Raw genomic sequence first — 16,271 nt, forward strand, 5'->3', positions numbered from 1 at the left:
TAGAAGGACAATAGGTGATACTCATAACACTGCCAATCAAAGATTGACTCATTCAAAGTTTTTGACAGATTTAATTTGGGTTAATGGGGAGGAGAGCAGTGGGGCTGATGATAGGCTCAGCACGGGCTAACCCAACATCTTCAGTGGTAGCGAGCCAGCAGGTCATTTTAAAATCATTGCATTAAGTGATGGGTGATGAGCTAAGGGTGGTTCGTGCTTAGTGGAATATGTTTGATTTTTAAAGAAATAAGGAAACCGATCTCAGGGAAAACACACAGCAGCTGAAAGGACTAGTGGCTTCTGAGTGGCAATGTTCAGGATCCCGTTTTTGTTCAGTCCAAGTGTTAAGCACTGGTAACAAGATCAAACAAGAATAAATTATGTTGATTAAATTGTTCTTTTTTTAAAAAATGTGTGGTGCTGACCTCCATATCCTGGCTTCATGTATTGAAGAGCCTAGAGTTTACATGGAGAGAATTTGGTCTTTGGAGTCAGATAGCTCTGAATTGCCTTAGCTTAGAGGGCCTTGGAAATCTCATATACCATATGTCCATAATGTATGTGTTGTAACATTCATTTGGTGGGAGGGAAGGGTGAACCTACTGCATGCTAGCCAGCTCTCAGACAAACTGGCATGCTATGGATGGTCCAAACGTGATATTTATTGTTAAGATTAACTTCACTAACAACCAAGATATTTTGTGAACACACAAACCGTTTTAGGAAGCATCTTAAAGCAATTCAGACCTGGTTCACAAAGACACCTATTGTAAGCAAACCCCAGAGACGGTGAAAGAAAGGCTTGCTGTTCCAGTCCTAAATTAGTCATTTAATAAATCATTGTTTCTGTGAGTGAAGTAGAACCTTTCTGGTTTAAAAGAGTTAAAGTACATCCTAGAATCAATAAGATGTTCTCTGGGAATCATGGTCTGGGAGACCCCAGTGCATTTTGAAATATGTAGAACTGAGATGGCAGAGTCAGCTTTTAATCGGCAGTGGGTTTTCTTCATCCTCTTTTTTTTTTTTTTTTTAATATGAGCAAAAACAACCCAAAATCCCAATTGTTACCATATCTGCGATTCACCCTTGCCTAGCAGGTTCTTCGTGTACCATCCATTGCCCAAGGCTGCTCGGAGCACTGCTTGTCTCAGCGAAGAGGTTGAACGAAAGTGGGCTGCTCTAAGAGCTTTGCTGTTATCTGAGTTCAGGCCCTGCTTTGGGGATTTTGAATGAGCTGTTCTTGCTGCATTGGACAGTTTGGTCTAGTTGGCCCCCCATGGCACCTCCTGTCAGGATGCCGGGAACATTATTTCAGCTGGACCATTTTCTAACACTGGCCACACCTCCTTCTCCTGAGCTGAACTGCTTTCTGCTTTTCTGGGAGCCAATGTTTATACATGCACTTGTCACAAATGTCATCAACGATATAATTGGTGGTTTGATGTTTGTGTGAATTTTGGATAGATGAGAAGAACTTCAGAAATTTATGCTATTTCCTACACATTACACGTATATCCAGGCCCCGGAAGGCTTATAGCATATGTTTCATGAGTGACTGAGTGAACAATTGCATGAAGCCGCAAAAGGCAGATTCCAGAAGAAGAAGCAGAAGAAGCAGAAGCAGAAGAAGAAAGAAGAAGAAGAAGAAGAAGAAAGAAGAAGAAGAAGAAGAAGAAGAAGAAGAAGAAGAAGAAGAAGAAGAAGAAGAAGAAGAAGAAGAAGAAGAAGAAGAAGCTGGGCTACATGGTTCACACTTATTCTAGCATGAGTATGCAGAGACAGGAGCTTCTAGAGTTCTAGGCCAGACTGCGGTCCACAGTAAGTTCAAGGCAAGACTGGGTTACATAGGAAGACCCTCTCAAAAATCTCCCCACATAAAATGATATAAAAGGGAACAACAGATCAGAAGAAAGCTACATGTCTTTGCTCAAGGTAGGTGAGTTTGCAAAGAGGTGGGGCAAATCGGAAACACATTGGTGAAAGGGTGAAGGCTCTACGCCTACCCACTGGCCTTTCTTAGGAAGAACCAGCATTGCACATGAACAAGTCCACTTGACCTCTTTACTGGTTCAAAGGGTGAAGTCTCACAGGGGTGACTCTTGTCTTCTCACACAAACTTCTCACTTCCAGTTGGCTTGTTGCTATACTTTATTGCTATTTAAATACAGTTTGATGATGGGTTGCTTTGGAAGAAGAAAAAAAAACCCAGAAGGTATAAAATTCTTATGATTTACCCCAGAGAAGAGAGCAGTTCCCTGAGTAAGTATGCACTGAAGCATTTTTATTTTTATTTCCACTTTTAAAGAACGCTTAAATGGACCCAGTAGACCGGAATCTCTCTTTTCAGAGTTGGTGCCATCCATTGATTAAATATGCATTTAGACATTTCTACTTTTTTTAAAAAAATAAAAGAGACATATGTTTTAGTCATATAATAGACCTAGAAGAATTGATCAGTAAAAATACATATTTATGTGGTCTTTACAAAAGATTTTGCCAAGCGCACAAATTAAAAAAAATAAACCATAAATTATTTCCTGATCTTCACTGATGTTTTTAAAGTGTGAATTTAATTAAGAAGTAGCTCCCACAGATTAGGAGAGGGAGTATTAGCATAAACAGATGTTAATGTTTTACTTCAGTTTTGTGGTGCCGAGGACTGAACTCAAGGTCTTGTATACACTAGGTAAAAGTTCAGACACTGAGCCATATCTGCTGCCCTAAATGGATGCTTTTGCAAGCAAAAATATTCTGGCCAGGTATGGTGTCTTACCACTGTAATCCTAGTACTTGGGAGACTGAAACAGGAGAATTGCCCATGAGCTTAGGTAACGTAGTGAACCACAGGGCAGTCTGGGCCACAGAGTGAGGCCTGTCTCACCACAGATAAGACGACATCACATTGCTAATGGCGACACTGCCAGAATCCAACTCAGGTTTTTCTCTTTCCAAAGTGAATTTCTTCCTAAAAGGAAGTTATCCTGTTATAAACACTGCAATTGTATTGAATCCGTTAAAGAGGAAAGAGTGAAAGAACTTCAGCCTTGAAATGGAGTTGGAACTTTCTGCAATCTGTTCTGTTTCTATTCTGTGGAATTGGATGGCCATGAGGTTTAGTATGAGCTGAGAGAAGGCAGCATGGGTTTGCCGGGATTGTGCTTACTCCATTAGAAGTTACCGCTGTTCCTGGTCTCCAGCAGCTCACTGTCTGGTAGCGTGTTGCTGTAGACTGACTCTTCAGTTCCGCACCAACATCCCTGTGGGGGAAGCATGGTCCTCTGTGCTTACTGTCGGAAAGTGGTAGACCCTGTAGAGGGGGTTGTCTATCACTGGAGTGTACCTTGAACGAGACAGTGGACTTCTAGCCTCTTCCTCCTCCTGTTTTTCAATTCTTTGGCATGATCAGGAGTGTTTGCCCTCTATCACAACTACTATTTTGGTTCGATGCTTTAAGTATCTGATCTCAAAGCTTCGTATGTGCCTAGTCATGGCTGTAGCATCCAAGGCTGTGAGCCAAAATAGCCCTTACTAAGATGATGATCCCAGGAGTTTGTCATAGTGAAAATGGATGAGGAACACAGCCTGTACTCCTACTGCTCCCTGTAAGGAGGCTGTGCTGAGCGCCCCTCACAGTCCTGTTGTGCTTACGGAGAAGTTGGTGTTGCAGTCTCTGTGAGGACCAGGAAGGGGTTTTGCCCAGGGGTCCCCGGAGTTCTCAGGTGTTCAGTGCACAGTTGATGCTACAGGGACTGCTGATCATTGCAGAAATTCCTCGGTGCTGTGCAGGAGCTCGGGGTACCTAGGATCTCAAGCCTCTCCTCTCTCCTCCCCCTTTTCTGTCATCAGCCATTGTAAGAGGTAAAGACTGGCTGACTCCCAATCCTGGGTGAGCTGTCCACAACCTTGAGGATGCTATTTAAACCTTTTGAGTTCTGTCATCTATGCGGTAAGGAAAGTACGCCTCCATCACTATTGTTTTGAGAAGATAAAAGAAAGAAGTGTAAGGCCAATGGCAGAGTCCCTTGTGTGTAGGTGATTAATACCATGATAATGCTCAATGTTACATGGGCTTGAATTTGGGTTGTATCACTCACTAGCTCTATGACCTTGGATAAATTACTTAACCTCTCTAAACCTCAGTTGCGTCATCTCTCAAATAGGCTGAGGATTAAATGCAATGCCATATCTGAAGTCCTTAGTCAACAGGGGGTTAATGAGTCGCCTGAGCAGTCTAATCCTTCAGCACCACATCTGGGCAATATCTTTCTTCTCCCAGTGCCACCAGAGTCTGTCATCAGACCTGGTCTATGTCTGCTAAGATGAAGACAGTCTATATTTTCCTACAACATTTCCATAAATGAATGCCTCTCATTCATAGACTTTCTTTTCCCAAAAGGAGATTAACTCCTTCTCAGCATCGTAGGGAATCTCTAAATTCCAGGTCTCTCTTGCTGTTTCTCATAAACTCTCCAGTGTCTCTCTTGGCCTTTCTAAAGGCCTCTTGTGTATGTCTGCCAATACCCCTTCTTGTCTGTCCGCTTCCTTTCTGGGGTCTATCTGATCCCTCCCTACCCTTCAAGCTTCTGCATATACCAGAGGACTCAGGACTGCCAATCATTGTTCAGAACTTCAGTCTAATACTGTCCTTGTTCAGAGAATCCATAGATTGGTCTGTTTATGTGTGACATGTTTCCCAACTACTTGTTCAATAGAAAGCAACTCTACTATCTAAGGTACATTCATTATTTTCTGTATATAGTCACTAATACACTATTCATTATTTTAAAAAAGAGGAATCTTCTGATATATTACATGACTTTTGCAGATTAGAAACAAACATCATTCTTTCTAGACCCAGCCTTGGAAAAGCACTTTGTATTAAGCAAGAACTTCCTAAGTGCAGTGATGATGCTATCAGTTATTGTTTGTACAACGGGAAATGATCAATTGTTCTGTTTACTTAAGGACTAACCTCTTATTTTCTAGAAAGAGTGAAGTTCTGTTAGATACAGAGAAGTTGTGTGTGTCCTCCATGTCACTGAAACTGGTTTTATGGTTGTACAGAGCTGGGTTTGAATTTAAACTCATTAGCTATGGAATCTTTCTCAAGCCACTGGCTGAGCTGAAATCCTAGGGCAGTGATGTCTATATGGCAGGACACTGGTGGAGACAGGTGAAATAGCACTTGTACATCCCGTCTCATTAGGAGGGCTTGGGAAGACATCGCAGCAGCAGCCAGGAAGGAAGAAGAATGCCACCTGGAAAACCACTCACACATCCCCAGTGGAACATATGCACAGAGCTGGGGAGGAATGCCAGCAGACATGGGGGTCTTTGGAGAGCACCCCACTGCTGTTCTCATTGCCTGTCCTTAAAGTGCACGTGGCATGCCAGCAGTGAGACGCTTCCCTTCTGAGGAAGGTTGAATGGAGCAAGTGCTTTGCCTGCATTCTGAGCTGTAGAATTATGGTTCCTATAAACTGTCATTTCATGGAGGCAAACTGGACCATGGTACAGAAGGTTAAAAAACAGCCAAAGTTACAAAAGTCACTGTGACACTTCCCCGTCTGAGGACTTCTGCAAGTTTATTCTACCTTGAGGCTTAAAACTGGCTATGTCTCTGACTAAGTATGCTGGGATCATGGAAATTGTTTGGGTCTTTTGTCTTGATAGAATTCCCGAGTGCTCTAATTATGGTGAGCTGGCCAATTCCCTGTATCTTTGGTGAGAAAAAAACCCGAATGTGCCCATCTTCCTGTTGGGGAGCTGGGTTGCTTTCCAAGTACTCTTGCTGGTGGGCATGGGGACATGGTGCTTTTGAACAACATCGGGTCTTTCTGTGACTTGCAGTTCTGGCTACATCCTGGCCTGAAGACCAGGAAGGGGGAACGATAAGGCCTTGGCATAGGCATTTGTCAATTTCTGCCAGAAAACAGTCTTTTCCTCTTCCTTGTGTCCTGAGCCCCGCTGGGGTAAGACCTAGGAAGGGGAAGGTATCAGATCCCTCCCGCTACCCTCTCAGGAGCGGGTGTGCCCATGCGAGGCACACTGGCATACTCACACTGATCCCAGCAAGCAGTACTGCTGCGCGGTGAGGGGGTGCGCAAGGGGCAGGCTTCAACTCCCCTGGGAGTGGAGCCTTTCCCAACAGGAAAGTCTCCCGTTGTCGCTCAGGAGAGTGAGTGGAGCCAATGCGTGCCTTGGAGGTGGTCTGCTGTGTGCCCAGTGAAGATTGGTGCTTATGATTCTTACCAGTTGTGTGTATGTGCAAGAAAAAAAAATCAGAGACGCTGTCTGCCTGCTCCCATCTCGCGCGCGCTCTCTCTCTCTTCTGCTCTCTCCCTCCCTTTGCAAACATTGGATTTAAACCTGCTCAGAATTCAGCACAGAGGAAGCAGCCTCGGGTAGCAGCAGCAGCAGCAGTAACAGCAGCAGCAACAGCAGGAGCTAGCCGAGCCACCGCGCGCCACAGCCTCGAGATGTACCATCCCGCCTACTGGATCGTCTTCTCGGCCACCACTGCCCTGCTCTTCATCCCAGGTACCCAGGAAAAAAAAGGGTGTTTCTCTCTCAGGGCGATGGTGCGGCGCACGCTGCTAGGGCAGAAGGGGAAGAGGGAGAGGCAAGGAGGAAAAGAGGGAGTGCGAGAGGCATGTGAGTAAAGGTAGGCTTGCCGCGTGCACGCACACAGCACACACACACACACACACACACACACACACACACACACACACTAGCTATCTGGCTCACATGCACACAGATGCCCACAGCACGCGATTTGTTCCCTTTCGGAGAGCTGGGTTCGAGATCTGCACCGTGCTGCAAGACGCTGCTGATTATGTGAAAGGCATAGCTGGCATTGGCTAGTTGTGGTCCCAGGGGTGACAGAAGAGGTGCTTAAACTCTGGGGTGCAAAAGCCTTCTTGCGCTTCTGTTGGGACCTGCAACATGAACTGGCATCCTGTACTGGTCTCGGTTTTTCCGAATCTCTGCGTCTCTGTTTCTCGTGCTTTTTTCTTTCCTCCTTCCTATCTTTTCTCTCTTCCCAAATGCTCTCTCCTCTCTTCTTTTCCTCCCTTCACAACCCTCCCCTCAGTTCCCCTCTGCATCCCTTCTTACCCTTTCCTAAATTCGCTACTGCATTTTTTTTTGTCTTAACACAATCCTTTCACCATCTCTTGCCCTTTCTTTATCCTTCTACCAAATGGGCAGATTGTGCCTTTGAAATACACGGATCTCCCACTTTCTCCTTCCTACTCCTGACATCGCATCAGAGGCATGGATTTTCCCTAACACATTTGATCGGTCCAGGAAAGGTTGGGGAATCTAGTGGAGTCTAGAGTCCCTACCCTGGGAAGGGATGGTAATGCTGTGCTCCTTTGCACAGCGCTTGCTTATTTGGGGAAAATAAATCTGCAGTGACCAGGTAAGATGCGGCAATCCTCCCCAGTCGGTCTGCTAGACTCCATGCAAAATCCAGCACGTCTTAATAGGGTTGGTAATTGCATTGGAGCCCTCTGCAAGCAGAGGACCATGCCTGCAGGCATCTTTCACACAATGCTGAAGGGGCTGGGGAAGGCTCACCAACATTTTAGGCAGTATCAAAGGGTCTCTGGGTCTTCAACACTAAACCTTATCCTGTAGGGGCATTTCTTCCTTTAAAATTTTTTTTTCTCTTGTTGCAAATTGAGATACATGTTTTCTGTTAAACATTAGCTTAAACTGAAATTCCCTTACATATGTACAGACATGAATGCTAAGATTCTTAACCCTCATATATACGTATTCTTAAGTAAAACACCCATTTTTTATTTTATATTTAGATTCTCTTAGTCCAGGTTTCTCCCTTTCTTTTAAACATAATTTTCTAAGGTACTTGTAAGCTATCATAGAAAATTAGAAAATAAATTGGTTTATTGGGATGAAAGAAGAGAAGATTGAATTTAAAAAGAAAGATATCCCATTTGTCATATATTAAATATTAAATAAAAGTTTTAATTAATTTGGAAATTTTATGTGACCCCCTAAGTTTTGAATTGTATTTTTCGGAAAAGAGATAGATTCTGAAAACCAAGTTCCCAGATGTCATTTGGAGCTGGCAAATTCAGAGTTGGGAGGGTGTCCCTTTCCTCTTCAGGAGTCTCCAGCATACTGGGGTGGGGGAGGTCACAGGCACTGCCCAGGGCTCAGTACCTTCTTGAGCCTGGTAGAGGGAGCCAGGTGGGTGCCTCTGAGCCTTTGAAAAAAGATAAAGTTTCCTGAGAGTCCAGAAAACTCACCATAGACTGATTGTCCTTCCAATGTGCTTCTGGGGCCTGGATTAGGACCTTCTCCAGGAAGGGGCTGGGGGGATGAACATGTTCTTCACCCATCTGAGTCTAAGTTAACAGGGTCTCAGCATCCCTCACGGCTGTCTCAAGGACAAGGACAGGGAGGGAGGGAGCCCAGAGGGCTGAGGCTACAACCCAGCGCACCTCAAAGGAAGCCAGAAACAGGGTGAAGCTTTCCTCTAGGAATAGCCTTGCACCCTAAAGGACAATTCACCTGCAGTAGTAGGCAACTTACAGAAACATGTTCTCTAAACCCAGCTACATGAGAGGGGCCTACACTTCAGCTCTTGAACCCTGAGTATGAGGGTGGGCTTCACAGGCAAGCTGTAGGTTCTTTTTGAGAGAACAGGACAGACATCAGCCCGGAGTTACCTTTGCACTGGGACGCAGGTTCTGCTCCCTACCCTGAGGGATGCTTTTACCTGAAAGATCTGGACTAGGAATGAGGCAAAGCAAAAGTGGAATGAAGGGAAAGAGCATACCCGAGGCCTCCAGCAGGATCCGAACCTGGAACCCATCTGTGCCCAGGAGTCCTGTGCCTCCTTATCTCCGTCTTCATTTACTTACTTCAGCGTCTTCGAACTTTTTTTTAGTTTTTTTTCTTTATTTTAAATCCTGTTTTTCCTCCCATGAAGTTAACACCAACTAGTTAGCTATTTACTTTCCCAGCATGTAAAAGCAGGTGAATGCGATCACAAAACCTTGCCCTGGTTAGGTATCCGTACCATGGCATTCTGTAGCTTTTCATTTCTTCACAAAAACACCTTTTCAACTCAGAATCATTTTCAGGTTAATGCTGTTGTTGCCTAGTACCTCCCAGGGGGAGGCAGATGCTCATAAATTGTTTTGCTAGGTAGAATCTCTAGAGTGGGAAGACAGTGTAGGGGCAGACAATTGAGCTCACACTCAAGACAGGACAGGGATGTAGTTGGCAATGAATCATGCTCAGAAGCACAGTTCTGAGACTCTGGGCCTCCAGGGTGAGAATGATGGGGCTGGATTGGTTGTTCTAGTTAGAAGGAGACATTTGGGTCTGAGGTCTGTTAAAAGAGCGTTCTTTTTTTTTTTTTTTTTTTTTTTTTTGTGTGTGTGTGTGTGTGTGTGTGTTTGTGCAATATTGAAACATAGGCCCTTGATAGGCAAATGTTTTCCCAATGAGCCAAGTCCTCACTCCTAGGAACCTTTGTGACCTTGAATCTGGGGATAGGTGGGAAGGTAAATAGAAAGGAGAAACAGGAAGTTAAGGCTGCCGGATATTTGCATCAGAGCCACCTGGAGAGAGGAGCTCAGATTGAAGTGCAAAGTGCCCCTTAGGCAAGAATATTGATAAATACTGAGCACCTCTGTTCGTTTTGATGACGTCCAGACCATTTATCTGTGGTTCAAAACTGTCCATGGAATGCAGCATTTGGGTGAAAACTCGTCTTCCATCCACTTATTTTAGCTCTGAGAATGGTACCATGGCTTCTAGGCGGGGAGGGGGGTGGGGTAAGCTCTAAAAATTGCAGAGGCTTGGGTAGTGGAAAGACTTGGTTTTTAAGCCTACTTTTCTACTCTGTAGACCTTTATTATTGTGTGTTCCCCTTACCCCAGGTCTTCAGAGGTCTTCTCTCCTATGCACTGAACAGGGACTTGCTATGAGGATGGAGGTGTACACAGATTTGTGAACCTGGATTTGTGGCCTGGCCACATACATCTTAAACAGGTTTCCCAAGGAAGGCCCTGGGCTTGGCTGGGAAATTCCCATCAGCTTAAGATCTCTTCCTTTTCTGCAGGCCCCTTTTCCCTTCGTAGATTTTACTTCAGGAAGGTTCTTGGGTCTGAGACAAGGGCATAAGGAACTTCTAGACAATTTTGATGATTTTTGTCCCCACTCCCTGCCAGTGTTAAGTATTCTGGCAGGTTGCCTGAGACTTGAACCCCAGATCCTCTAAGAGTTAGGAACAATGTCTAGGCATCTGGTTATTGAAAGGCTTCATCAACCCTTTGCCAATACTTCCTTTTCCACTTCAGCTATCATGTGGCTCTCAGTCCCTTTAAGTGATTGGCATATTAATAAGGTCAGATCACATCCCATTGGCATTCAGAACCGGCCAGGGACACGAGCAGGCTCTTGGATGAAGACAGGTATCGCTTGCCTTTTTAGTTGCCTGGAGCTGGACAGTGTGAAATCAGTCAGTGGTCCCAAGTGGGATGAGATTCTCACACTCTGCTCCAGTCTTGTCTGCCTCTCTGCTCTCCTCATGTGGCCCCTCGGTCACAGCCCCGAAGACTGGAACACCCAGGAGATGGCTTAAGGAGCCCTCCCCTGCACCTGCTTGCACCTAGCAGTTCTAATGCCTGGATACCCTGTACCAGCCACTGAAATAGCACCTGTGCTCACAGCTTCCAAGCTCCATGGAGCAGAGCTTCAGAAGGCAGCTTCCTCCTCCAGGGGTCTCCACACCAGCCTCCATGTATACTGAGAGCTGAGAAGTGACAAGCTTTGTTTTAGGGCTTTTTGAAGTGTATTTGGTTGGTTCAAGGTATTCTCCAGGTCTCAATTTGCCAGCCTGTAGAACGGGTTCCAGGTATGTATGCCTTCTTGTTTCCTATTCGACAGGACAGCCAGAAACCTAGGTTAGACAGTAACAAGGGAAAACTTAAGAACTGCTGTCATAATAGAACTCATCCCCACCTCTAGTAGAACAGCAACAGAGAAGGATGCTTATGTGTAGGTGACCAGGAAAGGATGGTCTTCATTGTTGAAGGAGGAAGACAAGATGGCACTGTACTGACTCATATATGTCTTTGCCATGGTGATAGATACTAGCAGGATACAACCCACCCATTCCTTTCTGCAACAGGACTTTTTATAAGTTCTGATGAATTAAGACATTTATCTGCTTCAAAATGATAGGTTCATCAAACTAGGAAACTATTTGCCTTTTTCCTTCCTTTTGACCCCACTGAGGATGCATGCGGACTTGGACTTTGGATTTTCTGCTTTGGAAAGTTAGTGGTGTGCATAGGTCTTTTTGTTTTTCTAAGGAACTACTTTGTAACGTTTTTGGTGGGGTTCAGGGTACATGGACTTGTTCAACAGTCTTTAAGAGGTGAGGATTTTAGTAGCATGATCTCATAGCTCAATGTTCTTGAGACTCTTTTTAGCCTATGAGCTAGGCTTTTCTCATCTTGGCTTCAGGGTTTGAGGCCCGTCAGTCTGGTACTCTGTCTGCTTGTGAATGGCTGCCATCTGTCTGCAGCTGCCTGCAGCTGGAGAGAGGGGGAAGATGGAAGACACCCACTCTTCCTGTAACTGAATTCAAGTGTCAGTCCACAGATGGCCTGTGGCTGCTGACAAGCCAAGCTGTCAGGAACAGTGGATATTAGCACCTTTGGATGTTGTTGGAACCTTCCAGGCCTGGGAGCTGAGCAGGGCTGGTATCACCTTGGGCCTGGCCTTGCTCTGTTCTCCCACTCCTGATGATGATCTTGCACTACACCTCTAGGTCCTGAGGACATCTGTGCTTGTCATTTATGCCATGGTCAAGAGCCCAAGACTTAGAATGTGTTGCTTATTTCTAAAGCCTTCGTTTCCTGAGTCTTCCTGCAGGCAGGGTGATAAAATAGGTACAGATACAATTCCAGTAGCTGGATTTCTGGTCCTTTATTCAGAAGCATATAAAGGTAACTCTGAGAATGGAGCAGGAAGAAATTCTGACCCAGAGGTGAACATGAAGACAAAACATACTTGTGATTACCTTGTAGATATTCAAACACATATCCTGCTCTTGGAGCTTCATCATCCTTGGACAACCACAAAGTCACTCATTCCCCTGAATGCATACATGCATACACACACACACACACACACGTGTGTGTGTGACACATGCACGCATGCATGCCCAAAAACACAACTTCAGTTTAGTTACTCTCAAAGGCTCAGCTCCATACAGATGGCAAGCCCTTCTTCTTGCCTCATAACTTTGCCTTTCTAGTGCACCAACTGGAGCCTTGAGCCTTGGTGTCCTCCATATTGGCACTTGGCAGGAACCTGTGCCATACATGCCCATTCATGCGTAAATCTTTCTTGGCAAGGTAGAAACTCCCTGTATAGCCACCCACTCTCTTCTACCCCAAAGCCAGGGGTCACCAGAGGCAAAACTGTCACTTGTCTCTCAAGATTCCCCTCCTATACAGACCCCTTGGTGCCCAGAGGCTGGAACTCTCCTGCAGCCACTAAACTAACTTAATTAAATGTTTGCCAAATGCTTTGAGACACCCCTGGGCAGTGTGCTGGGTAAGTGGAAGGCGTGATCTTTATGAGCAGCACACTGCCTTTAACAAGCAGGGACACTGTGCAGAGAGACCCCTGCAAAGGCCAAAATGAATCAATGCATCAGGACACAGGCCATTGATTGCAGTGGCTGCTTGCGTGTTCCTGGGAAATGATAAGTGACGCTGGAGTCCAAGGTCTAGAAAAACAGAATGTTGGGCTTTTCAAGAGACAGAGATTCGGGAATGGTCTGAGTGGCTGTTCTTGAACTCATTTGTTTTTTTGTTTTTGTTTGTTTGTTTTGTTTACTTGCTTTTCGGCAAATTTATAATGTTGTTTCACTGCACGTGAGAGTTAGCCTGAGACTTGGGTAAGGAGAACAGTTGTCATATGCTTTATGACTTACCTTTATCCTCAGTGTTTGCTTAACAAAAGACTGTGAAATATCCCCGGATTGTGTGGACTTCCAATTGAGTTTAAAACCAAATCAAACTTGGACAAAGTCCACAAGGCTGAGATCTCATCCTGAACCATGTTGCTTTCTCTCCAGTCCTCTGGTCAATTTTAGTTCCTCAGAAAAGGCTTCTTTCCCCTCTTTCCTCAACAGCTTTACTCACCCATAAAAATTCTGATCTTCCTATGTATATTTTCCATGAAACACCTTTTTCTTCCTTCAGAGCTTAGCAAATTATTACTTTCTCTGTAGAACCTTCTTGCTGCCTTAAAGTAGACTAGACCTTGTTTATTATGCAAGACCTCAGTGCCAGACTTCTCTTTGTAACACGGTGAGTTTATGTATTGATTTTGTGCGTATTTTCTTCCATATACTGCAGACCATAAAGCTGCATCATTCTGTTCTCTGGCATATCCTCTGTCCCCACCATAGTGGCAGAGAATAAGTACTCAGAGTATTTGTTCAGTGAGTGAGTGGGTGAGTGAATAAATGGCAATGAATGAGGCCACAGCCTAACTCATACCTGTATTAGGAGTCAGCCTAGTTTTATACCCTTTTGATCACCCCTCCCCCCGGAATTATCAAAAATGTCTGTGCCCCGGGGTTGTTTTGGCCATCAGTTCACTCGTTTTTAGAGTGAGCAGGAAACTTGAAAATGGTTTTACTAGTAGGAGATGGCAATGTATAGAGAATGCATAGAGATGAGTTTCATTCTAGGGTTCATGAACACCAGTCAGCACTAATTGTGAACTGCCAGCCAGACGTAATCACAGCTCAGCACCGGAACTGCGCATCTGTAAAACACACATCCCAACAGACACACCCGAGAGCATGAGACACTCTGTAAACATGGACGTGGCCCTAAAGTGGCTGTTGACCTAATAGAAGCTGAAATGACTCAGCATATGGAATCAGGGGGTTGTTAGAGGGACCTTAACTATTTAAAATTTAAAGTCATGCCCCTGTGCCCGTAACCGAGAACTGTAGTGATACAAGCAGGAATTTTGTTATTCACAAGAAGTAAAATATTGTACCGAGGACAGGAACATATAGATGGCACAAGGGTTAGTTAAACATGACCAAGTGACACTTGAACAGACTGACATTCCCATGGGGAAGGTAACACTGGGTTCACAAGCTAGAAGAGTTATAAGGTGTGACATTGTTTTTATTTATACCTCGTCATTTCCATAGCTTAGTCTGTTGCAGTACTGCTAGGTTATGGCTGTTGGGCTACGGAGGAAAAGAGGTCTTGCCCTATTCGTCTATGAATGCTTTGCAGTACCTAGAACATTCATTTCTCAACCTATGTTATTTACGGAGTGATTACCATGGGAGAAATGCTTAAACTAAAATAGTTACGATTGGTCTGAGTGTGCAGCTAAGCGGTTACAGCGTTTGGGTAGCATGCACGGAGCAAGAGACACATATGCATCAGACTGACATTTATTTGATGATAACATCACAACTCAGAAGAAGATAAGGATGGGAGATGCGCTTCCATGCTGGCCTATAAGGAGGCTTGATCTTGCCAGCAAGCTCTGAGACAGTGACTGCTGTGTAAAGACCCGAAAAGTGGAGGGGCAGGAATGTTCTAAGGCACAGGGAAGGGAGGAGCAGTGTGGAGGTTTGAACGAGAATGGCCCCCATTGGCTTTTATATGAATGTGGGGATTCCAATTAGTAGACTGCTTAAGAAGAATTAGAAGATGTCACCTCATTGGAGGAGGTGTGTCGCTGGGGGTGGGCTTTGAGGCTTCGAAAGCCCATGACAGGTTCAACCTTGCGCTTTTTCTGCTGTGTGCTTGTGGATCAGATATTAGCTCTCAGCTATTGCTCCAGTGCCTATCTGGCTGCCATGGTTCCTGCCATGGTTCCTGCCATAGTCGAGGGTTAACCATCTGAAACTGTAAGCAAGCCCAGTTAAATACTTTGTCTTATACGCTGCCTTTGTCATGGTATCTCTTCATAGAAATGTAACGATAATTAAGAGAGGCAGAATAGACAGGACAAGTAGGGTATGTATGGGGTTCAAGCTCTGATACCAAGAGAGGAGGCGAGCCAAGGGAGGGGAAGAGGTTGAAGAGACTTTGAGGGTTGTAGGAAGAAAAGACATATTTATTCAGAACTACACAGGACTCCAGGCAGGTATACAGTGGCGTCCAAGAGCTGCACACAGGCTTGGCATAGGCACATAGGCCCAATGACACACAGGATGCAAGGAAGTAGACACGCAGAGCTACAGGCAGATAAGAACATAAAGATTGGTGAAGACAGAGGCAATGGCCAAAGCTAAGATTTCTGACCCAAGAGTCACACTTTTATAAAACCCTCACACAGGCGTCATTTTGCCAGAAATAGTTACATAACAGACTGTGTCACTGTTTACTTCTGGGTTCCCTGGACAACCAATGTCAGACATTTTGTTGCTGACACATTAGTCCCCCACAAGTGTGCAACCTTAGCTGTCTTTGCGAATGTTAGATATCTATACCAGCACCATGTTTTCTAAACACAAACAGACCTGTTTAGTCTTCTGTTCCCTACGGGACTTCAGCAGGAAATCTGAGGGCTCATGAGATGGGGTATGGACCATGGTTTATATCATTGAGTCTCATTCTTGTAGAAGCTTGTAGAATGCATTGAGGATGAACATTGCTGTTGGGAGGCCTCTGGCACAGCTCAGATGGAAGATGCCACATCTTAGACCTCCAGAAGAGGTGATTAGGAAAGAAAGGCATGAGTGAACCTGCCGGTCTTTAAAAGAATATTGCTAACAGCAAACACAGCCTTCGGAACCTGTAAGGTCTGCTGTCAGTGCTTTGAGGTCTCTCTCAGCTGATGAACAGTCTTACCATGGAACAGGAATAGATGATTTTTGGTATTCCACCCTTCCCAGAAACAAAACAGTTTCAGTCCTTAGCACGTGTCCTCTGGGTCTAGTTTATCACTAAACTTCTGAATGTATTTAAGAGATGGCAGAGTTCTAGTTTTCTTAGCTGCTATATTCTACCTGAGCTTTTCCTCTGGAAAAATTCAGGCTGTGAATAGAGGAGCTTTGATTGGATCCCTGAGTGACTGTAAGCACTCTAACTACATGTCATTATTATGATGCTACCAGAATATGTATAACCTCTTTCTCCCCCCGCAGTCAGCCATACCAGGGACCTTCTGAAAAGGACTTTGTATCCATGGCTTCCTGAAAACATGTTTTAAGGATCATAGGTCCT

The 16,271-nt window shown here is 44.8% G+C and overlaps 1 protein-coding gene across 2 annotated transcripts in view; it reads left to right on the top strand.

Moving 5' to 3' along the window:
* The first annotated feature begins 6,093 nt into the window (after window positions 1–6,093).
* The window catches only part of Opcml (opioid binding protein/cell adhesion molecule like), a 1,138,727-nt gene continuing 1,128,549 nt past the window's right edge, over window positions 6,094–16,271 (top strand). For both annotated transcript variants that reach the window (XM_057766994.1, XM_057766995.1), the window contains exon 1: window positions 6,094–6,540. In XM_057766994.1, the coding sequence (XP_057622977.1) occupies window positions 6,264–6,540 (277 nt within the window). In that variant the 5' untranslated portion in view covers window positions 6,094–6,263. The remainder of the gene's footprint in view (window positions 6,541–16,271) is intronic.

The sequence above is a fragment of the Chionomys nivalis genome, chromosome 4, assembly GCF_950005125.1.
Source record: "Chionomys nivalis chromosome 4, mChiNiv1.1, whole genome shotgun sequence".
NCBI lineage: Eukaryota > Metazoa > Chordata > Mammalia > Rodentia > Cricetidae > Chionomys > Chionomys nivalis.